Source organism: Protomyces lactucae-debilis, assembly GCF_002105105.1.
Source record: "Protomyces lactucae-debilis strain 12-1054 chromosome Unknown BCR37scaffold_3, whole genome shotgun sequence".
NCBI classification, from domain to species: domain Eukaryota; kingdom Fungi; phylum Ascomycota; class Taphrinomycetes; order Taphrinales; family Protomycetaceae; genus Protomyces; species Protomyces lactucae-debilis.
Window position 1 is genome coordinate 344,147 of NW_024467995.1, and position 21,106 is coordinate 365,252.

The following is a 21,106-nucleotide window of genomic DNA, read 5'->3' on the forward strand; positions in this document are numbered from 1 at the left end:
CTTGTATGCATCACCGAGTACCATAGTTCATCGGGGCTTGCTGCATCGGCATCATGCTTTTTCTGAATGGATTTGAACCAGTTTGTTGAGGTGCAATGGAGCCTGTTGTTTGTTGGGCCATGCCCTGTCCGGTGTACATGGGCTGCTGCTGTTGGCCGTAGCCCGATCCAGGAGTCGATGGCTTCGAAAACGGATTACCCGTCGTCTGCGCTCGCAACTGCATCGGTGCCGCACCTTGTCCATATGCACCTTGCTGTACCGGTTTCGCGAAAGGATTTCCACCTGTCCGTTGTGCAGCCAGGTGATTCATACCACCTGCATCTTGACCGCCATAGACGCTCATAGCGTATGGTGACGACATGGATCCAGTCATGGTCGCAGGCAACATGGACTTTCTGAATGGATTTGAACCGGTTGTTTGAGACTGTAATGGCTGAACCTGCTGCTGCGATGGCGGTTGTGAGAGCATGGCGAATTCATTTGTAGGTTGTGTAGCATAACCACCAAAGCCATTACTTGGCATTGTCTGTGCTTGACCTGTGAAGGACTGCATCTGCGGCTGTACCGAACCTGTGAATTGTCGTAATTGTGGCTGTTGTTGCTGCTGTATTGGTTGTTGCTGCAGCTGCTGCTGCTGCTGTTGCAAATATGGATTGAATCCAGTTGCTTGCTGCTGCAAAAATGCTTGTTGCTGCGGTTGTTGGTACATACCCGTGTTCTGCACCGGCATGATTTGTCCCGTCAAGTAAGGATTGATCATTTGCTGCTGCTGCATTGGTTGGGCTTGTTGTTGTTGCGGCGACTCGAGCGAGCCAAAGAAGTCAATGAGATCGCTATTGCCGGCATGTTGAACAGATGTAGGCAACTGCGGCGCACCAAATGGATTGCTGTCGGTATTCTGCTTCAACGCAGATTTGAGCTGTGTCGTGGATGGAGCTGTGCCAGCTGTCTTGGCAGCACTGGTATCCTGCGTAGCCACGCTCTTTTTGCCCTTGGTTGCTAGGAATTGAATCCTATTTTGCTCAAAATCAGGGTCTCGCACATACTCCTCTAAGCTGTCTCCTAGACTTGTTGGTGCATGTTGCAGGTTTGGAATGGTCAGCCGTGTCACAGACTCGAGGCTTCTGGCAAGGGACATGAAGACAATCACGCCATCCGTCTGCTCGACAAATGTCTTGTAAATTTTGAGAGCACGCTCAGCATCCGGCTTGGACATTTCAAAGTAGTGTTCGAGGACGTTGATGACACCCTCGTTTGCGACTTGAAATAAGACGAGCAAGTCTGCCACGAGTAATCGAAAGGCAGTCAGAGCGACTTCATTATCGACGTCGCGTTCGAGAAAGCGGCAAGTGATGAGTGGGCCAATGATCTTTTGCACAGACTCTGTTTCCCGCAAGAGACCCTTATCAACAGACAACTTTCTAAGTCGTCCTTGTCCCGTTGGATCATTTTTGGCCTTGACATAGTCTACTTTGATGTTGGAGAAGGATTTTATCCGTTCCGTTAAATACATGCCATAGTCGCGGATACTGGAGCCTTGTTCGCTCATAGGTGAGCAACCCGTCGTCGTCAGGGATGTGATTCTGAACTGATGTGAATTGGCGAGGTAGTCCAAGGCTGACTGTCAGTACCAATGTTGACTTGAGTAGCATCGCAAAGACTTACTCGCATTCTTGTAGCCGTCGCGAATCATTGAGTGCGTGACGATCAACGCCTTGAAGACAACCTAGAGTCTTAGCATGCTGTACAACGTCCATTGATTGCATTACAGTCCATGTCGTTTCCTTCAGCCTATACTGTATTCCCCGAAAGACTTCAGCAATAGCCGCTTCTCCCGCCCGTGTAGCCTATCAGCCAGTCAGCATCGAAGCACACTTATCTAGACCAGGGCCAGCATACCGAAAGCAAGTGCTCAATGTATTTCGTCTTTGGTGGAGCAAGTTTCGACTTTGTTGCACCTTTGACGCTCTTTTCATAAGCGCCGCTGACACTTGCCATCAGAAGCGTGGTGGGCAGATATCACTGAGGGCCCCTATTGATTTGCTATCCGCACGAGGGAGACAAGTGCAGCTTTCGAATGGATTGGTGGTCTGAATGTTGATGTTTGGGTCTACGATGACGATTCGACAACTACGACGAAGGAGAATGTACACTGGAGCGGCACGGAGCGAGGGCAGACTCTCGAAGGAGTTGAGAGGGATTAGCAGAGGATCGGGGCATCGCTCGACTCCAGACATGCGGGGCTTGGTGAGTAGTCTCTTGGCGGAGATGTCAAGCCTCCCATACCTTGTCCATGATGTGTGCTTTGTTAGTTTGATGAGACATGCAAGTTTACGCATAACGAGCTACAGACTGTGTCCCTCTGGATGAGGACAGCCCGACGCACCTTTGACTCATGCCGGACAGTTCAAGAGTCCTAGCTGCTGCTCGTACAAAGAGGAGCCTGGTGCAGCTGTGTGGTTTCTGTGCAGGTCATCAAAGGCAGGGAACAGATGAAACATCGTAGCCACATATAGGAGAGAAATGAAGAGTAACAGATACTACGAGCAGCTACAGACACGGTGCAGAATTGAGGGAATGATCTTTATGAAGCAGCAGTCAAAGATTCAGAGTGTGCATTCGCGGGCCTTAGTAACAAGGTGCAGGGCCCGCTTTCCCCATGTGTCCTTCCAGCTGAGCTTGTTGAGGTACTAGTGCGTTTAACGGCAACCAGCAATCTCTAGAGCCTTGCGGATGGCATTCAGGAACCTGCTCAGTATTCATCAGCAGTTTTGAACTGGAAAGATCGAAGCAAGAAGCAAAATGGGCGAGAGTTCCTTATGAAGAGCCACAAAATTCAGCAAATCGCACGATCAGAACAGACAGCAGCAGCAACAGCATGGACTGGATGCTTGTGGAAGCTAATTAGATGCATGACTGCTGAGATAGCCTGCCGGGCTCATCCGTCCCTGCTGTCTCCATCTGTCTCTTTGTAAAAGGCTTGCTTTTCTGCTACTTAGAGCACAGCAGCACCTCCAATGCAGGCTGCTTCTACGCAAGAGTCCAATGCTCCAGCGCTACTACCAGTGCCACCCTCCTTAGAAGTCCTACGCTCGCGTATACAGCAAATCACAGCTTCCCTACAAACGCTTCACATGCGCATTGCACAAAGCGATCCACATGCTCTGCCTCCGTGGCCACAAGTCCAATCTGCTTTGACTGTTCTCCTGACGCAACTCTCGAGTGCCTTACAAACACTACATGCGAGCAGAGCTGGTCAAGATGCAATTCGCGCCATCTCTGTTTTCCCCGGTCGGACATTTCCCGTTGCACAGCAAGAAGGCTTGTTGCAGACACTGCTCAGGACCAAACCTCTGCCAAGTGCAGAAGCGTATGTACAACTAGCACAAGAGCACGGCATATCGATCCAAGCTGAGCATAAAATCACGCAGCCCCAGCTTGTGTCCTTTGCGAGGGAAGGTGAAGATGTACCAGATTACCTCAAAGATGAAGCAATCCCCGCGGATGCATGGTTTACGCTACAGCGAGCAAAGCGGAGCTGGACGGGATTCTATACACAAAAGGAGCAGGATGAAGACTTTGAGATCGACGTGGATGATCTGGATGATATTCGGAAGGAAAGGCGGCTGGAGCAGGAGAAGTGCGATGCTGGCATGAAGGCCATGCTTTCTTTCATGCGTCGAGGTGGATGAACCCATGGGCCACGATCCCAAAAATGCAATGCCAAGATGTGCTGAGGTCCTGAGAAAAGTGGCCAGCTCAGTGAGCTGCACAAGCCCGCACTTACAAAGTTGAATGTTTGCTTTAGTTTCACTTGGATTTTTGGGCTCTTGTACAAGCATGACACAAATATATTGCATATAGGCAGTCTCTTGGACTGTACTGAACAGGCATTAGAGTACTTTTGAGACTACGTCGATTGCAGCCAAGACCTGGTGCGGATCTGATGTCACCTGCGCGCGGGAACACGGCAAGACCAAAAAGTCGTGCAACGCGATCAAGGCCAAAACACTCCGCCAAGAACCAGCTGCTCCGCTTCCACTCTGCTCATAGCTCCTCTTCCTCTTCTTAGCTACACCTGACTTCTTCCTCATCCAATGGTCGGCGCCTCCTTCTTGGCTGTCGCAGCTCTCACAGCACTCGCGTCTATTGACGCTCAGAGCGGGTATAAACCGCGTTTCACAAGTTGCCCCTCTCAACTCATTCGCTCAGCCAGCACCATTTCCCCGGAAGAAGCTGCCTACCTCACTTCGCGGGCCCCTCAAGCTCAAGCTGCCTTGCGAAGCTTCATCACCAGCACCAGTATCAATAGTTCCGTGGTGGATCAGCTCTTCAGCACAAACAGGACTATTCCGAGGATTTCCTATGCTGCAAGTGGTGGCGGCTTACGCGCCATGGTCTTTGGTGGCTCTATCTTTCGTGCACTTGACGCGCGATCCGATGTAGGCACCATGGGCGGTGTTCTACAAGGCTGTCAGGTATTGATTGCAGTTGCATATATTTTTGGCTGACATTGGCAGTACATGGCAGGTCTCTCGGGCGGTAGCTGGCTGATTGGATCCACGGCTGTCAATGATTTTGCAACAGTCGATCAGCTTGTCAAAAGCAATTGGGACATTGATAACGTACGCAACCTCATTTTGTTTGTCACATCGCTAATGACCAGGTGTTTGAAGCGCCAAGCGGCGGTATCCTCAGTACTGCACGCTACTACACCAATATTGTCGAAAGCGTGCAAGCCAAGAACGATGCAGGCTTCTTCACATCCATCACCGACTATTGGGGTCGCGTAATCTCTTACCACGTCCTGAACCCTAGCAATGGTCTCCCAGGCTTCAATTGGGCTGATATTCGCAATGTCAGCTCGTTTGTCAATCATTCTATGCCATTCCCACTTGTTGTATCCGTGGGCCGAGAGCCAGGTACAATTATAGTGGAACTCAATGCCACAAACTTTGAGTTCAACCCATACGAGCTTGGCTCATGGGATGTCAACCTTTACAGCTTTACACCTGTGCAATACCTCGGAACCAGTATGCAGAATGGTCAGCCCAAGGAGAGTAATCGATGTGTGCAAGGCTTCGACAACGCTGGCTTCACAATCGGCACCTCGTCTTCCCTCTTCAATGGCGCACTTACGCAAATCAACGGTTCAAACTCTGGTAGCCTGACAGGGATCATCACGAACCTGCTCCAAGGCCTCTCGGAGAGTAACAATGATATCGCCGTGTACCCGAACCCGTTCCAAGGCCTCAACAACATCTCAAGCAGCATTTCAAACACGCCAAATTTGACCTTGACGGATGGTGGCCTAGACAACCAAAACATTCCACTCTGGCCACTCATTCAGCCAGAGCGTGAAGTCGATGCCATCTTTGCCGTTGACTCAAGTGCCGATACTACCTATAACTGGCCAAATGGCTCTTCTTTGGTTCACACCTACAGGCGAGTCACTGAGGCCGCTTATCGCACCAATAAGAGCATCAGTTTCCCGTATGTCCCTGACTTCAACACATTCATCAACCTTGGATTGAACCGCAATGTCACCTTTTTTGGTTGCAACGGCACTAATGGCACACTCCCTGGTGTTCCACCGCCATTGATCATCTACATCCCCAATGCACCCTTCTCCCACTTCAGCAACTTTTCCACGTTTGATGGAACTTACCCGGAGGCCGATATCCAAGGAACCCTCAACAATGGTCTCAACATCATGACAAACGGTAATTCTACCGCTTTCAAGACCTGTATTGCGTGTGCCATCATGCAACGCGGTCTTGAACGTGCTAACCTGACACAACCGGACGTCTGCCGACAATGCTTCTCGCAGCATTGCTGGAGTGGCGTCACCAACTCCACACAACCAGGTGAAGCATTGCTTGCACCGACATTATTGGCAAATGCAGGCTTTGGTGGCCGTCAGGGTGGTGCACAATCCACAGGATCTTCTAGGGCTGCTGCGTCGTCATCTTCGACTGCTCGTTCGAGTGCTGGACAGTTGAATGTTGGAGTCGATGGTGTTCCTGGTGCACTCGGTGCGTTGTTGCTTGCTGGCATCGTTGGCGCTATTGCTATTTGAGCCTTCTTGCAGCACACATCTTGGTTTGGCCTTTGTAGTCACCTAGCTTCCGTATGACGATACACTGCCGCAGTGTTCAATATTCTAAGGGCATTGAGAAATGAGAGTTGTGTACCAGGCCTGAAATATCACACTGTTCGAGGCCGCGAAGCAATTGGTGAAAGAGAATGAATGATTAGACCTATGATGATGATGATGATGATGAATACTCTAAAATGGAAACAAGGCGTCGGTGAGCGAGCGACGTGGTTGTCGTGCATCCTGAAAGCCTATGCTAGCCAGCACAGCTGACAGCTGATGTGTTGCAATGAGAGCCACGAGAACGAAGCGAATGTAAACTTGCCATTTTGTAGATGGCCGGGACCCGAGTCAGGCATGGGCCGCATGGCCTAGCCATGAGTAACGGGGCTGGACCGCTGGCTGGTTACAAGCCGTGTAGGGGCTTAGGCCACCAAGTCCGGCCTGGCTGAACAATCGCGTCAAGGTGATCAGGATTCCCGCGTTGTCCATTGGTGGAAAGAGAAGATGTCCCGTTTTTTGTGCGTCTGGTGCCACTTTCTCGATGGTAAATGAGAATGGACAGCGGCACTCCCATTTGGGGTTATCTTGTGCATTGGCCTGTGTATTGATGAAGCGTCCTCGAAAGTCTGCGTCCACTCTGATCCCATTCGCCAAGAACGGTAATGATTTGCCATCGAATTGCTTTCCTGATCGCAATTTCAGAGAAGACCTGAACTGCGTGTCGCACAAGTGCGGCACAACCCATCGCATCGCAAAGCTAAAGCCGGATCTGCTATGGGATCATGGCCCTGCGGGAATCTGCGCTCAACGGTGAATCGAACGTTGTGCTTGCATATCTCAGGTGAATTGTTTGGACTCTGCCACAATGGTGCAGCTGTGGCAACCAATTGCCAACACGTAAGGAGGAGCAATGCAAATGCAGATTGCATCTAGCTTCTTGCTGTTCGCAATCCTGCTCGAATGAAGTTGTACCAAGAGACGGCGTGTGAGGGTTCTTGGTCTCTGATTGATGTTGAAGGAATGTAGTGTAGTGCAAGAGAGTGTAGTTTGTGGTTGAAGCTGTCGAAGTTCGAATTCAAGTAGCCTTTTATAATGTTCAGCAGCTGCTATGAATAGAATCAGGCCAGGGGCCAGGGGCCAGGTGGCAGGTCCCTGAGACGACAAGCGACAGAGTACATGTCCAACTTTTGAATATCGCGAGCTGAACAGATAGATAGAGTTGGAACTTGAGGTGCGTCCAAAATTGTGTGGTGTTGGTGTCGACACTTGTGGCCGATCACAGAGCCAGGACCCTGGTCATCAGACCACTGCGAGACCTACATGTACAACGGTGCGGTCCACAGCATTAAGCAGGAGACTCAAGCTTGAGAAGGTCGGTGACCACCGCTCCCTGAGTCCCTGTATACAAAATATTGACTGTTCTGCCTTGACCAGAGTTCCGCGAAAGCCGCACTTCTGACCTGGCAGCCCCATTCAGAAAGGCTGTGGGCATCTTTGCATGCCTGTTCTACAGTAGCCCGATTCAGACGGTCGCGGCGCTTCTTCGGACTTCTTTCTGCCATGCGTGCTGCAGTGACCTGCAAATGTGCTGCATGCACGACATTGCACGTACACACAAAACAGAAATGTCAATGGTGGCAGTGTCGCAGCAACTGAGGAGGTCTGTGACAACACCACGTTGAACACATGCCGCCTTCCTGTGGAGACTTCTCCTTTGCAGTCTGCAGACTCTGCACTGTCTCTGCATTTCAAAAATTCTCCTCTTCAATGGCACGACCCATGTGATGTGTCAGACCTATTCGGGGTTCGCATCGCATTCCCGTTGAGCCAAAAGTGACTAGTCCCTAGAGGACACCGCTGCAGCTCTTTGAACCCCGAATCCAAGGCCTCATCCAGGAGTCAGTGCTCATCAGGAGACACCTCCTGGACCCAACTTCGAATCCCGCAGAATCTCGAAGCTCATTTTATATCTAACATGATGATCTCCTGGATTTCTGGTGCTTTGCGCATGGCAAACACAAACAGAGTCGCAGCAAGCTCTGCCAAGCGGACTGCACTGTCACTGCAGTCACTGCATGCAGACGCTTTGTAACAAGCCAAAATTAGCTTCCCTCAGCTTTCCGCCCTCTCTGACTGACTCTTAGACTGAGACAGCATCAAGCTCGCCAGCGAGACAAAATCACTGGGCAAACGACACGTTATTGAGCTGCATCTCTTTGGCTTGCACACATGAGGCGTTTCATCCTCATCTTGCTTCAAGGAGTATCTTTCACGATTGGCACGTCAAAAGATTACGCACCCCACCATGTCAAATGCACAGCCCAATTTGTTCGACCAGCTACCAAACTCTCAGAAGCGGAGCTCAAGTACATCGAGGGTCGTCAAGCCGTTGTCAAGGAAGCCCTCAAAGAGTACCTCAGTGAAACTGGCTTTGATGATTTTGACGTCCCTGGACTCTTCGCCAAGACTGGTGGTATTCCCAACGTTGCCGTCGCCTTAAGTGGTGGAAGTCTGCGTGCCATGACATTTGGTGGTGCAGTAGTTCGTGCCTTGGACAGCAGGACGGTGGTTGGCACAGGCACCAGCACCCTGGGTGGCCTCTTGCAGGGCTCAACCTACATCACTGGGCTTTCTGGGGGCTCCTGGCTGGTTGCTTCGATGGTAGCAAACGATTGGCCGACTGTCGACACGCTCAAAGACAAATTCTGGTCGATCCAGGATGTCGGCAAGCCACCTCCTGGTAACTGGAAAGCGACTTACAGGTACTATAAGGACATCTTTTCCTCTATTCAAACCAAGATGGAAGCCGGATTTCGAGTGACCATGACGGATCTCTGGGGCCGAATCTTGTCGTACCATGTCTTGGACCGAGCAACGGGCATGACATCCACCCATTGGAGTCAAGTCGTTGACACGAATTCTTTCAAAAACTTTCTGATGCCCTACCCGATCCTTCTCTCCGTCTTTCGTCCACAAGGTCAAGATATTGTTCCACTTGACGCTCCAGTTTTCGAGATGACTCCACATGAGACTGGTTCATGGGATGCGCCATTTCAAGCATTCACGCCCACCAGATTTCTTGGAACTCAGCCAGAGAACGGTGCTGTAGTTCATGAGCAAGATTGTATCGAGGGTTACGACAACATTGGGTTCATGATTGGAACCAGTGCATCACTATTTTGTGCCATCATTCGACGCGGGATTGAGAGTGGCTTCTTGTCCAAAATCCTAGCCAGTGCTACACATCTCCTTCAAACAGTTCTAGACAAGGATGACATGGATGTTGCTCGCTTCCCAAACCCGTTCCAAGGTCTGTTAAGTTTGCCGCCAAAAATCAAGCAAGATCCTGATTTGACCCTTGTTGATGGAGGCTTGGCCGGTCAAAACATCCCTCTCTGGCCTCTGTTGCAGCCTGAACGCAAAGTAGACATCATTCTGGCTAGTGATGCTACATCAGACGACAAAGATAACTGGCCCAATGGTGAAGCACTGATTGCAACCTATCAGCGAGCCACAGACAAAAAGTACACGCATCGCAAGCCCATTCCTATGGCAGTCATCCCAGATCAAGAGACTTTTGTCAAGCATGGCTTGCACAAGACCGTCACCTTCTTTGGCTGTGAAGCGAAGGATAGTACTATGCCAAATGAACACACTCCACTCATCGTCTACATCCCCAACAACGCACATCAATTCATGAGCAATTATTCTACGTTTGACCTGATGTATTCTGAGGAGAATATCAAGTCGACGTTTGCTAATGGTCTCGCCATTGCGACATTTGATGAATCAGCCGAGTTTCGCATTGCCATGAGCTGTGCGATCATGAAGCGAAGCCTTGAGCGAACAGGCATGAAGCTCGAAGTATGCGAGACTTACTTCGAAAAGTATTGCTGGTCGAAGCCATCTTCAAAATGAGCTTGCTAAGTTTTTAGCTATTTAATCAATTCATTATTTTCTTCTACCTTTTCTCTGACGCCAGGTAGAACGCTTGAAGCTCGATGTGCGGATGTCACACTGATGATAAGATACATGTTGTCTCAACTTGCAGCCCTCCATCTTTGGTGAAACGAGGATAGCCTTAATCTACCGCTACAAAGGCCATGACTGCAGTTCTATGCTTGGGCCAGTTGCTAATGATCTCGATATGTGTGCATGCACGTCCGCCAATTTTGCCTTTTCTGGCCGTGCAAGCTCCATCTGTAAGCGTTGTATACGCTCCTGTCGACGAAGACTGCGCACTACTTCTTGCGATCGAACTGACCGTCTGTTGTTGGCGATATTGCCACCCGAAAGCCCAGCTGGATCCACACCTGCCACGCAGCCAAGATATTCGAGAGACATCAGCAGCTTGTAAGTCCAGTAATGATCGCGTTGACCTAAATCGCCCACTTCAATAATGTGTGCAATGTTGGCCTCGACCTGAAGCAGTGTATCTGCATAGTACGATTGCAGTGAGGCAAGACTGAGATTTGATGCAAAGCTTGAGACGGATCTGCGAGAAATGTGCGTTGCAGCGGAGGCTTGCGACATGTTCTTTACAGTCTTTTGTCAACGCTTGCCTCATATATCAACGCCTATGGACAGCGCAATCTTGAAACGTTGTCGCGACTGAAAATGTCACATATGTCATATGATCATTTTGGCGGCGCAACAGTGCCACAGTCAGGGCACTTTCGCATACTCTCTGTTTGCTGCCACTGTTCAATTGCTGGCTTGAGCTGTGTACCGAGATTTGTAACGTGACCAAGGTTTGTTTCAGCAATCAAAACAGGTCTGCTGTGTTTGTCGCAGTACCAACGCAGCTTGTCCACAGAATCGCTTGGACGCACACGCTCCAGTACGATCCCAATTGTGTCCGCATAGCGAACCGGATTGTGTGGGGTGTTGGCAGGAAGTAAAAACATCTCGCCTTCCTTGATAGGAATATCCTTGAATGTTTCGCCACTCTCAATCACTTTCAGCAGCATGTCGCCCTTGTATTGGTAGAACCATTCTTCGGTTGTATTGACGTGATAATCGTTCCGCGCATTTGGACCGCCGACCACCATGACGACAAAGTCCTTCTCGTTATAGAGGCAGTAGTTGTTGACTGGAGGCTGCAGAAGGTGACCATTCTCCTTGAGCCATGCTGGAAAGTTTATGGGTGCAGGGACTGGCTTCATATTGTCACTGACAATGGGAAGATCGAGCTTCATATTGTTGGGGCCCTGCAGACGGGCCTTTTCATCCTTGACGCGCGTTGTCTCTTGCTCTGCAGCGTCTGCATTGTCAACGCGCTTGCCATCGAGCTCTTTCTCAACCTCTGGCACGAGAGACTCAAGGAACGGTACATCACGGCCCAAAAGGGAGACCATCACGCCCATGCCAATGCCCTTGGGGTAGCTGCCGATCTTGACTCCTTTGTCGTCGACACGCTTCTGTAGGTCTCCCAAGAACTGAGAGATGGCCGACTCTGGCATTTGTGTTGCGACCAGGATACGTGTCTGCTTCATTGCTGGGTCAATCTTGTCGACAATATGCGAGCGGTACTCGCTCAAGAGTCCTGTAAATAGTCTTGGGATGCCAGGCAGGATATGGACATTGCCGCCAGCAATGACGATGGGGACCCAGAGTTTTTCACTGGGAAAGACAACCTCGCTGGGTGTCGGGAAGAGTGCCATGCGTTTGCGTGCGATGACTTCTGGGTGATCACTTGGCTGATCCCAATTAATGGCCCGAGTGCTGAGCTTCTTCATCCGTTCTAGCGTTGTATCATGATATACAAGGTCATTGCCAAAGGCCTTTGCAATGGAAGGGTAGGTGATATCGTCGTGTGTCGGCCCTATACCACCGGACGTCACGACAAAATCGTACTTGCTCGACATGCGCGTCACTGCTTCGACAATCTCGGCTTCATCATCTGCAATGATCTCAATCCGCTTGAGCTCAACACCAAGCTCGAAACAGTACTTGGCAAAGAAGGCGCTGTTGGTATCGACTGTCTTGCTGGACAAGACTTCATCACCAATAATCACAATACCCGCTGTTCTGATGTTGTCCATCATCTTTTTCGCTTGTACAGATGTGCTGTAGGAAGTACTTGGTTTAGCAAACGTCTGTTGAATCTGTCTGAGCCGTGCAAGTCCTCTGAACATGGAACACGTCTGACGGTAGAGGTGAAGTCACGACGTCATGGCGAATCCTTGCTACTAGCTACAAATACACCAGTCACAAACAGCTCACATCGACGACAGACTCTCCTGCGTTGTGCGTTCAATCTCCCTCGAGATAATCTGCACCCACAAGTCTCGCTCCTGGCGACAGCGACACAAGTACACCATGCTGTGACCTGCAACACCGAGCCGTGACACTGATTTCTTGCGACCCGAGTCCTTCTTGTCGAGCTGCGATAGGGCCACTCGACGTCGACCACTCCACAAAACAAAGCACAAGGCTTCCTGATCATCCTGAGAGGTCCAACCATCTGCATACAATCTTGGTAGCGAGTGACGACCAGGTCCAAGTCGATCGAAATCTTCCCGTGAGTCAAGCAAGTCGCCTTGTGTAATCATTCCCGAAAAGATGTAGCAGTCGCTCAAATCGATCTCCTGTCGCTTGCTGTTGTGAATGTGATGCTCAATGTCGCCAGATGCCTTGTAGTGAAAGTGATTGTACACAAACAGCTTGCCATGAGAGACGACGCAATTGTAGCGCTTGAATGTAGAATGGACACGAGGTTTGCGGTAGAGTAATCCTTGGATCGCAATCGTACGGCAGGAAGTGATGGAGCAGAAATTGTATCGCTTGGGTTCAGAGACGCAGTGTGCCACTTCCCATCGATTGCAAACCATATCCACAAGCGGTTCGAGTTGTTCATCGATACGCAAGGTTTCCATATTCTCACGACGCATTGCAGCAAGGGCACTTTCGTCCTCGGCAAGGCGTCGTTTCCAGTAAACCACCAATTGTCGAAGTTGTCGGATCCAGGCGTTGCGCGTTTCCAAGTTGAACGCCTGTAATCGTACAACAAGGCCAGAGTCGAGTACAATCTCAAAGATGCGCGCATCGTCAACTTCGTCGGTCACACCTGTATCCATTGTCTCGTCCTCCTCACCATCAAAGTCGACGCCATCGCCATGGTCCAGATCATGGTCGACATCTTGCTTGGTTTGCTTGTACGAACGAATCTTGACGACTTTGGTGAGATCGAGGTAGCCAGTGGATGCATGTAATTGCTTAACACGTCGCGCTGCTTCAGTCATGGCCATCTTGTCTTGCTTTGCAAATACTTCTCGATCGCAATGCCGCGTCCACGTAATCTTGCCGTCTTCCAGTGGATAAGGCTCGACTGTGTACACCAAAGGACTAGCCTTGACGAGTTCCTCTGCCTCAGCTTCCGATACACCTGGCACGAAACTTGGTGGAGGCGGCGGTGTAGCATTCATTGGGAATGCATAAAACAAGAGTCCATCATGCGTTGAGAAGTACAGGCGTTTGTAAAAGACTTTGCCGAATCGTGATTGTCTGCCAGTACTGCTCGTCAACCGAACAAGGAATCCCTCGATCGGAGCAGGCTCGTCCATGGCTGGTAATTTTCTCGTAGCAGTGACACTTGTTGGATAATGTTCCTTTGGACGTAATTCCAATTCATGCGTTTCAGCCATAGCCCATTGTCCGATAGACCGCTGTGCTCCAGGTCCATGAAGCCACTCGATGCGATCATACCGACGCCAACACAACCCGACGAGGTTTGAACGGCGCCATTCTTGAACCACAGGCTGCCAACAAGGTTCTGTGGCAAGCATGGTCAAACACTTGTCGATGAGGTAGTTGCCAGTGATGGGTTTCCCCTCACCATCCACAACGGCACCTTCATCATTCATTTGTAAGTCTGCCTCACTGCCATCATCGCTTGCAAGTGAATGTGCGTCGTCTGTGGATTTTCCTGCTGAACTCGGCAATTCAAGCTTTAATTTGACACCAAGGGTCGGCACAGTCATGAGTGCATACGATCGACGCTTCACACCCAAGAGCGTTTGTATGAAAGCATACCATTCAACACTGGTTTGCAATGTACGTGGTCGTAAGATGAATATCCAATCGCGCTTCTTCTTGGGGTCAGTTGTCCAGATGACAATCGTCTTATCGAGTGTCGAGTATAAATTGGCGCTCGTGTATTTCGGATCGAGGACAATCTCCTTGGTTGCTTTGATATTGGTGATATTCTTTGCAATCGCAGGAATTGTCCTGTTGCGATGAAAGTAGAGGACAACATGACCTTCTGCATTCGGTCGCGCAGCAAGCACAAATTCACGCCAATGCATACTCGTTCGTCTCTCCAGCTTACCGGCATGTACATCACTGTAGCTGCTTGGAACAGTATTTGCCTTGGCATACTCAATGCGTAACAACATTCGCTCAGCTCGCAATAACTCACCTTCATGCCGATTCCTGCGAAATGGGTTCTTGAGATATTTCTGATTCAAAAAACCCTGTTCATGACTTGAGCGTGCTTTCTGTGTCGCAGCAGCCAGCTCACGTCCCTCTGAACAAATACGTCGTGAGGGATGCGCAGCGGTGATATCGTATGACGACCGTTCGGGTACGATTTGATTTGATGAAAAGTGTACCAGGTGAGAATTCTGCCGACGGAGAGGTTGCGGCCGATTGCTGTCGCTACTGTGTTTCATTGCTGATTTTGGTGTTGCGAGTGGCATTGTCTGTTGAGCGTTGTGGTGCATAAGGGAAGCGCCTGAATCCATATCTGAGCTGTTTGTGATGGGTTGTGATCCTTGTGAACCGTCCGAGATGGCATAATTGCTTTGTTGCGTTTCTTCATGTCTTTGCAGCGGAGATGGAGTCGAAGGCGGTGTCTCGTGTGTTTTGGGTACGCCTCGTACGGTGGATGCATCAGAAACAGACGAATTGTCAGAGCCTTCCTCGTCGAGGTCATCAAACAGAGCAGCTTGCTCTTCAAAGGTCTCGGGTGCAGTGGCAAAAGATGCAGTAGAAGCAGTGGATTCTTCCCGCATGGGACCCATGTGAGCAGGAGAGGTGATGTTGAGAGACGGTCTCGAGGCTTGTTCTGGCTCGAATGGGTTGCGCAATGGAATAGACATGGCAGACTTGACAGGTCGTAGCGTCTTTATAGGCGTAGAGGATGATGGTCGTGTCAATGTTGGAGTGGACGCCGCTGTTGGACTTGTAGATGGTCGTTTTGTGCTTGTAGACCCGATCGTGGCCACATCCATTGTAGCTGTTGATGTCTCGTGCTGCACAGACGGGTCATATGTGTCCTCCTCGTTCTGATCTTCCACTACTTCATCCAATGGACACAGCGCTCTTGCAGCTTGCCATGACTCTGGGCGCTTCATAGCCCCTTGACACTGCCGCGTCGCCTCGCCGTCGTTGGCCGCGACTGCTGCTTGAAATGACGATGCGCAAGAATGATAATGGGTGCGCGGACGCAGGTAATGCTTCCTATGCGCCGACATCCAGCCTGTAGGGATGGGCCCTACGAAGCGCACGGTGGTGGTGCTGTGTAGGTGGGCTGGACTTGCATGGGCTAGCTTGAAGGCGGTGTAGCAGGTGCCTTGCTCCATGTTGGCAGGAGCCATGTCTGCGCTAAGTGCGCTTTGTGAGGACATCTTTAGGCGTGTGTGTCTTGTCAGCGGCCTGTGCGCGCCATGAGCCGTCGTAGGAGTAGGAGTAGCAGTAGCAGTACAAGCAATAGCAGCAGTATCAGCAGTAGCAGTAGTAGCAGTAGTAGTAGTAGTAGCAGTCGTCGTCGCTTGTTTGTGTTTGTGCAACCAGCAACAAGAACTATCAGCGACCTGGACCAAGTAAGAGCAATGAGCACCTGGTTCGATCAGCAGAAGAGGCAGTGGCCAGAGTAAGCATCCATCTCCCTTGACATGGCTGACAGCATCCAGAGTCCCCATCACAGAGCAAGGCGTCAGCACGACCGAGTTCCTTGAAGCAGCAACAGCGCTGGTCAAGCTCTTTGACTTGCTGGGCTCCTCTGCCTTTGCCATTGTCCAGAATGACATGACGGGCAACATCAATAAGATCAAAGCACGTCAGCAGTCGCATCCTGCGCAGTGTGCTTCCCTGGAACAGCTCGTCAAGGGCGAAGTCACCGAGAAGAAGCGGACGGCGACAGAGGGTCTCTTGTGGCTCCTACGGTAAGAAGACGGCGCATACAGTACGAGATGTCTAATGTGTAGAGGACTGGCATTCACGGCACTGGCACTACGCAGGTCCCTGGACAATCCGTCTGAGGAACTGGCCGTGTCCTTCACCCAGGCATATGGCGATACCCTCAAGAAGCACCACTCATTCGTCGTGAAACCACTCTTCACTGTATGCTGGCTCTTACTACGATGTACCAGAGACTAATCTTGCTAGCTCGCCATGAAGGCCTGTCCCTATCGCAAGGACTTTTACGCCAAACTCGGTGCAGACCAGGCAAAAGTCACCAGCCAGCTCGAGGCCAATACGGCAGCGTTGCAGAAGATTGTCAAGCAGCTCGAGGTCTTTTATGAGACGGGCAAGTACGGCAAGGGGTTCTAGAATGGTCTATAGATTGGTAGAGATGCTTTGGTCAAGGTTCAACACTTCATGACATCGACTACCATACAACGACCTACCAGACGACTTACCAGACAAGCTGCACACATGGGCTCAAGCTCCTCCAAAGTCACGCGGCGGTACACGCCAAAGCCAAAGCTCAATACGCTCTACAAGCCAATCACAGATCCAGGCGAGTACACCCTCCCTGCTTCCGTCTTACGCGACCAACAACGCCGTAAGCAGCAGGAAACCCATCAGCAAGTCACGCCGGAAGATGGACTAGGTGGACCGTCGACCGTCCGTCAACAAGCGGGTATACATGCACAAGCGAGTGAGAGACGACCAGAAGGGTCGGATGGCAAGGATGTTCAATTCCTTGATATGCTTAAACGCGCCGGCTACGGCGGTGACTTGTCGCAACACTCTACAAAACCATCTCCTGCATCAAGCCAAGCAACCGCTTCAACGCCATCCAAAGCAATCCGAACAGCACCCGCGAATCCGAGCGGTAATTTGTTTACAGCGCGCAAACAACTCGCAGAAGACGTCAAGGCGCATACGGAACAATTGGAGGAGAGTCTCGGTCAACCTGCTCGACAATGGCTAGAAATGTCTGAAGTGACGCGCTTATTGGATGCGAGGAAGCAGGGCGCGCAAGATGCAGAGTTGATGGATCGTTTTGGATTGCATCCATCCGTCTTGCAGCGCTTGGGGAAGGCTATCAATACGCCAACTGTGACGGAAGCCATGGATGAGAATGGTAATGCTAAGGGAGTTTGGCAAGATAAAGCTTGATCTTGTCGAATTTTGCCCTCTTCACCCTATGGAAGGCAAGGCTTTGACTACGTTGTTTGCTAAAAGCTCGAAGCCAGATGTGCAGCTCATCCCAAGACTGCTCTGGTGTCAAAATCAGGGCTATAATGCACTGTCAAATTCGCAGAGCTCAGTACACAACAGTCCCAGACTTCTCGAGGCTAGACACTGGCTGTAGCTCTCTCAAAGACTGGATTGGAACGGAGATCCGGGCTCTTGGTCGCCAACCTCAAGTTGTGAAAGCATCGCGGATAAGCATTCTCTGAGAGGATAGAAATGGATTCGCATCGTTTGCTTTGAGTTTCGCTTCCATATCGACATTGTTGTGGCAATTCGGGCCAAAAGATCGGTCAAAATACATTTCGGGGAGGTCGCTGTTCCCATTACCCATCTGAGTGGCCAAGGCAGCATGAACTTATAGCCTGGAGTCAGACAACTCTGCTGCAACACTGTGACAAGTGACGATACTTCATATCGCTACTGGGTCCAAGGGCCTTCAGAGCATATCGGGCTGCATGTTCGGTCGCGTGAGCATAACATGTATGGTGTCAACCACAAAGCCGGGGCTTTCTCATATATGTCTCAAAAGTGCTCGAGGAGGTCCTCGGTAAGTTCAAGAATCAGTGATGCTGCATCTTGAAGGCCCGAATGACCACGACTGACCCCTGAAATTGACTCATCAAGTGTTGACAGCACGAGGCAAGTAAAGACTGAACACTGCTCACTGACATACACATACGCTATCGCTATCGCTGGACTCATCGTCAATCATTGTTTGGCATCTCAGCCGCCATCACTTGTTTCATCTTCTGATTGCGTCGTTCATGCCACTGTGCCAAGACTCGATGCTTGAGCGACACATACCCATCCTTACCAGCTTGCGTTACTTTGGCTGACGCAATTTTGGCAGCCGACTGTGCGCGTTTCGTTCCACGCTTGAGTCTTTCCCGTGCCATGGTTGCCTTCTCGCCCTTGACAAGCTTGTTGTAGCGCTCAAGACCATGCTTTGACTTTTCCTTGACAATCGCCATTGTTCCCATCAATCCATCGACCCCTTGTTTTGTCTTGACAATGGATGTCCTTGCGACATTGGAGATTGCATGCAGAGCTTGTTTTGCACTCTGTTTAGCCTTGTCTTGCGTTTCCCTTCTCGTAGCAAGTTTTGCCTTTTCGAGGCCCTTAAGTAGATGTTCAACAGCTTCAAGTATTGCTTTTGGGGCTGTTGGTGATTCGGTTCCAGCTGCTGCTTTGGCAACATTTAAAGCCACTGCGGATTGGTCTGTAGCATCGACTTGGTTCTTGGGAGTGCTTGACGACGAGATTGCAGAGTGTGGTTTTGCTTGTGCTTGAGGGTCATGTACTGCGGTCTCTTGCTTCATCAACTTATTGAGAAACCCCATCATCTTCGTCTTGGACTCCTTATCAGGCTGCTTTGCATCCCGCTTCATCGATACATCATCGTCATAGAGACGAGCAGGCCACCTGCTGTCCAGAGTTTTGAGGAGACGGTCCAGCTTGACCAAGACTTGCCCCTTCAATTCATCCATGTGACGATAACGTTTGTACAGCATATCTTCAAAGTCTGTTGGTCGTAGCGCAGGGGGAGCTAACCTTTCATAATGGATAGAGTAGGCGTCTTCTTGCCATCCTGCATACGTACCCGGTAGCTTGTAACGCGCTTGGACGACCAGCGTACCCCATGTCTCGGCGGGTGACCAGTCGAGGGAGTAGAGATTATCCAAAACGAGCGACAACTTGCTTTGTATGAATTCATTGGACCCTTCGCGCTTGATAATGGCCATGATGGATGGCATCTTCTGGTTATGCTGAACGCGTAGGTATAATGGTAGGACGATGAGCGTGTTGATGCCAGAAAGTTGATGGAATTCAAGAGACGTCAAGGTCTTTGACATGTTGCCAAAGGTGAGCGGGAGTTTTGCATACTCCGTAGCAGTCGACTTGTCTCGCTCTCCGTCAAAGACGCCCACTGCATATAGGAAAGCAAAGAAGGCAAGCCACGACACAATAGCCGCCATGGGGCCTTTCACAGGGTGATCAAAGAAATTAACCTGCTCTTGAACAGGACGCAATGGCTCCTCCTGTCGTGGGAGTTCTCGAGACCCATGCACTGCTGGCATCTGTAATGTGACGTTACTTTCAGCTTGTCGAGATTCCATCTCGTCCTCCCAATCATCGCCACTTTCACCAGCAGGATGTTCATCACTGGAGCTTGCGTCTGTTGTGCGCTGGGGGTGATATCCACTTGTCTTTTGAGAAGTGGTCGAGTCGTTGTTTGAGTGGCGATCCTCCTCATCGTCGGTCGTGTGCTCAGTCAGGGAAGACAGGTCATCTTCGTGTGTCTCGTCACAGCTGCTGGAAGCGTATGTAGTTGCTACGCCATGCGCAGTTTGGACCAGCTCATACTCATCTAGCATACTTGTGTCTACTGCCTTTGCAGGATCCTTCGAGGCTGTCTGAAGCGATGAAGTCATGGTGTGGGGCAGACTATCTTGGTTCTGGATGTTGGTGGATGCGCTGTCTGTTGTAGACGCTGGATCTCTGCACTAGTCACGAGAAGCGGTAGTGTAGCTGTCTGCGACTCTGAAAAGTATGCTCCCGTTGAGGACAGGAGCTGGGTAGAGGCACAGAGGAGTGTCGCCTTTGTGTCGTCTTGTGAGTCGCGTTGAGTCGGCGGCAGCCTCAGATGGGAAGCAGGAACAGACAGACGACTGACTACTAACTACTAGAGTAGACTGAGTAGATTAGTAGAGTAGAAGAGTAGAGTAGACTAGACTAGAGCAGACAGCAACTGACTACTTGGTCTGGAAGAGACGATCGCCAATGTCACCCAGGCCAGGCGTAATGTACAGCTTATCCGTCAAGCCTGCATCCACCGCACCCACCACAATCTCGACTCCCTCAGGCCACTCTGCTGCGGCCCTCCTCAATCTACATATCAGTTAGTATCAGCCCTCAAGCAAAGGGAACGGAGACTTACCCAGCCTCAGAGGCAAGCATGCACGTCAGTACAATCTTCTTGATCCCCCACTCCTTCAAGATCTGAATCGCAGCACACGCCGTATTCCCCGTAGCGACAATCGGATCCACCAAAAACGCCTGTTCAATCGGGCCCTTGACGGCATCTTGCTTTGGTACTTTATTATAATACTCAATCGCATTCTGTGTATGTTCCTCCCTGAATAAGCCGAGATGATGCACTTCTGTCAACGTCGGCAGGACCCGTAAAAAGGGATCCGTCATCGCCAAGCCAGATCGTAGGATAGGCACCAGACACAACCTGCCGGGTGTCAAGGCGAGCACATCATACGCAGCGCCAATGGGCGTTTCACCCTGTCCTGCAATCTGTGTCGTTAATGACGTTGCCGTTGCTTCATATGCGAGTAGGGAGGCAATCTCATCGGCGAGTAAGCGCGCGAGACGCGTATCGAGCGTGCGAGAGCGCAATTGGCTCAGTTTTGCATGGATGACTGGATGTTTTGAGACGCGCACATTCGCTGGGAGGGATGCAGACATGTATCCTGTAGCACTGCGACACTAGGGAGTCTCTTGGTGCTGGTGCTGGTGCTGGTGCTGCTTATCTCTGCTGGCTCCACACTTTTGCGGGAAGATACGACGAGA

At 50.6% G+C, this 21,106-nt stretch overlaps 11 protein-coding genes across 11 annotated transcripts; 5 read left to right on the forward strand and 6 right to left on the reverse strand.

Annotated features, from left to right (window-relative positions):
• Positions 1–10: 10 nt before the first annotated feature.
• Positions 11–1,998, reverse strand: BCR37DRAFT_391059 (ANTH domain-containing protein; the record flags this gene model as incomplete). The annotated part of the gene is made up of 4 exons (XM_040870950.1): positions 11–1,617; positions 1,666–1,726; positions 1,770–1,847; positions 1,900–1,998. The coding sequence occupies 4 exons, from the start codon at positions 1,996–1,998 to the stop codon at positions 11–13; spliced, it is 1,845 nt and encodes a 614-aa protein (XP_040727445.1).
• Positions 1,999–2,813: 815 nt separating this feature from the next.
• BCR37DRAFT_213439 (mediator of RNA polymerase II transcription complex subunit 8-domain-containing protein) lies at positions 2,814–4,108 on the forward strand. The gene has a single exon (XM_040866430.1). The coding sequence runs from the start codon at positions 3,018–3,020 to the stop codon at positions 3,690–3,692; it is 675 nt and encodes a 224-aa protein (XP_040727446.1). The 5' UTR covers positions 2,814–3,017; the 3' UTR covers positions 3,693–4,108.
• On the forward strand, positions 4,098–6,079 carry BCR37DRAFT_344150 (lysophospholipase catalytic domain-containing protein; the record flags this gene model as incomplete). The annotated part of the gene is made up of 3 exons (XM_040867551.1): positions 4,098–4,478; positions 4,521–4,642; positions 4,684–6,079. The coding sequence occupies 3 exons, from the start codon at positions 4,098–4,100 to the stop codon at positions 6,077–6,079; spliced, it is 1,899 nt and encodes a 632-aa protein (XP_040727447.1).
• A 2,250-nt stretch (positions 6,080–8,329) lies between these two features.
• On the forward strand, positions 8,330–10,018 carry BCR37DRAFT_391062 (lysophospholipase; the record flags this gene model as incomplete). Its single annotated transcript, XM_040870951.1, has 1 exon — positions 8,330–10,018. One exon carries the CDS (start codon positions 8,330–8,332, stop codon positions 10,016–10,018), a length of 1,689 nt encoding a protein of 562 aa, XP_040727448.1.
• Positions 10,019–10,737: 719 nt separating this feature from the next.
• BCR37DRAFT_401942 (3-hydroxyanthranilic acid dioxygenase) lies at positions 10,738–11,265 on the reverse strand (the record flags this gene model as incomplete). The annotated part of the gene is made up of 1 exon (XM_040871871.1): positions 10,738–11,265. One exon carries the CDS (start codon positions 11,263–11,265, stop codon positions 10,738–10,740), a length of 528 nt encoding a protein of 175 aa, XP_040727449.1.
• A 108-nt stretch (positions 11,266–11,373) lies between these two features.
• Positions 11,374–12,144, reverse strand: BCR37DRAFT_343831 (MoaB/Mog domain-containing protein; the record flags this gene model as incomplete). Its single annotated transcript, XM_040867527.1, has 1 exon — positions 11,374–12,144. A coding segment is annotated over one exon (771 nt), but the record flags the coding sequence as incomplete, so codon positions are not given.
• A 177-nt stretch (positions 12,145–12,321) lies between these two features.
• BCR37DRAFT_343710 (Pleckstrin homology domain-containing protein) lies at positions 12,322–14,772 on the reverse strand (the record flags this gene model as incomplete). Its single annotated transcript, XM_040867523.1, has 1 exon — positions 12,322–14,772. One exon carries the CDS (start codon positions 14,770–14,772, stop codon positions 12,322–12,324), a length of 2,451 nt encoding a protein of 816 aa, XP_040727451.1.
• A 1,161-nt stretch (positions 14,773–15,933) lies between these two features.
• BCR37DRAFT_391066 (glycolipid transfer protein domain-containing protein) lies at positions 15,934–16,654 on the forward strand (the record flags this gene model as incomplete). The annotated part of the gene is made up of 4 exons (XM_040870952.1): positions 15,934–15,974; positions 16,015–16,266; positions 16,309–16,444; positions 16,490–16,654. The coding sequence occupies 4 exons, from the start codon at positions 15,934–15,936 to the stop codon at positions 16,652–16,654; spliced, it is 594 nt and encodes a 197-aa protein (XP_040727452.1).
• Positions 16,401–17,840, forward strand: BCR37DRAFT_213447 (uncharacterized protein). The gene is made up of 2 exons (XM_040866431.1): positions 16,401–16,444; positions 16,490–17,840. The coding sequence occupies exon 2, from the start codon at positions 16,703–16,705 to the stop codon at positions 17,447–17,449; it is 747 nt and encodes a 248-aa protein (XP_040727453.1). The 5' UTR covers positions 16,401–16,444; positions 16,490–16,702; the 3' UTR covers positions 17,450–17,840.
• On the reverse strand, positions 17,841–20,210 carry BCR37DRAFT_212073 (uncharacterized protein). The gene has a single exon (XM_040866427.1). It carries the CDS (start codon positions 19,957–19,959, stop codon positions 18,232–18,234), a length of 1,728 nt encoding a protein of 575 aa, XP_040727454.1. The 5' UTR covers positions 19,960–20,210; the 3' UTR covers positions 17,841–18,231.
• Positions 20,120–21,087, reverse strand: BCR37DRAFT_211386 (uracil phosphoribosyltransferase). Its single transcript, XM_040866423.1, has 2 exons — positions 20,466–21,087; positions 20,120–20,416 (listed from the first exon to the last, which is right to left on the reverse strand). The coding sequence occupies exons 1-2, from the start codon at positions 20,999–21,001 to the stop codon at positions 20,281–20,283; spliced, it is 672 nt and encodes a 223-aa protein (XP_040727455.1). The 5' UTR covers positions 21,002–21,087; the 3' UTR covers positions 20,120–20,280.
• Positions 21,088–21,106: the final 19 nt, after the last annotated feature.

Excerpts from the sequence above, each read along its gene's own strand:
- BCR37DRAFT_213439 (XM_040866430.1), top strand. The coding sequence starts at position 3,018 with ATGCAGGCTGCTTCTACGCAAGAGTCCAATGCTCCAGCGCTACTACCA.
- BCR37DRAFT_213447 (XM_040866431.1), top strand. The coding sequence starts at position 16,703 with ATGACATCGACTACCATACAACGACCTACCAGACGACTTACCAGACAA.
- BCR37DRAFT_212073 (XM_040866427.1), bottom strand. The coding sequence starts at position 19,959 with ATGACTTCATCGCTTCAGACAGCCTCGAAGGATCCTGCAAAGGCAGTA.
- BCR37DRAFT_211386 (XM_040866423.1), bottom strand. The coding sequence starts at position 21,001 with ATGTCTGCATCCCTCCCAGCGAATGTGCGCGTCTCAAAACATCCAGTC. Across the intron at positions 20,417-20,465 it reads ATGCTTGCCTCTGAGGCTGG|ATTGAGGAGGGCCGCAGCAG; the intron begins GTAAGTCTCCGT and ends ACTGATATGTAG.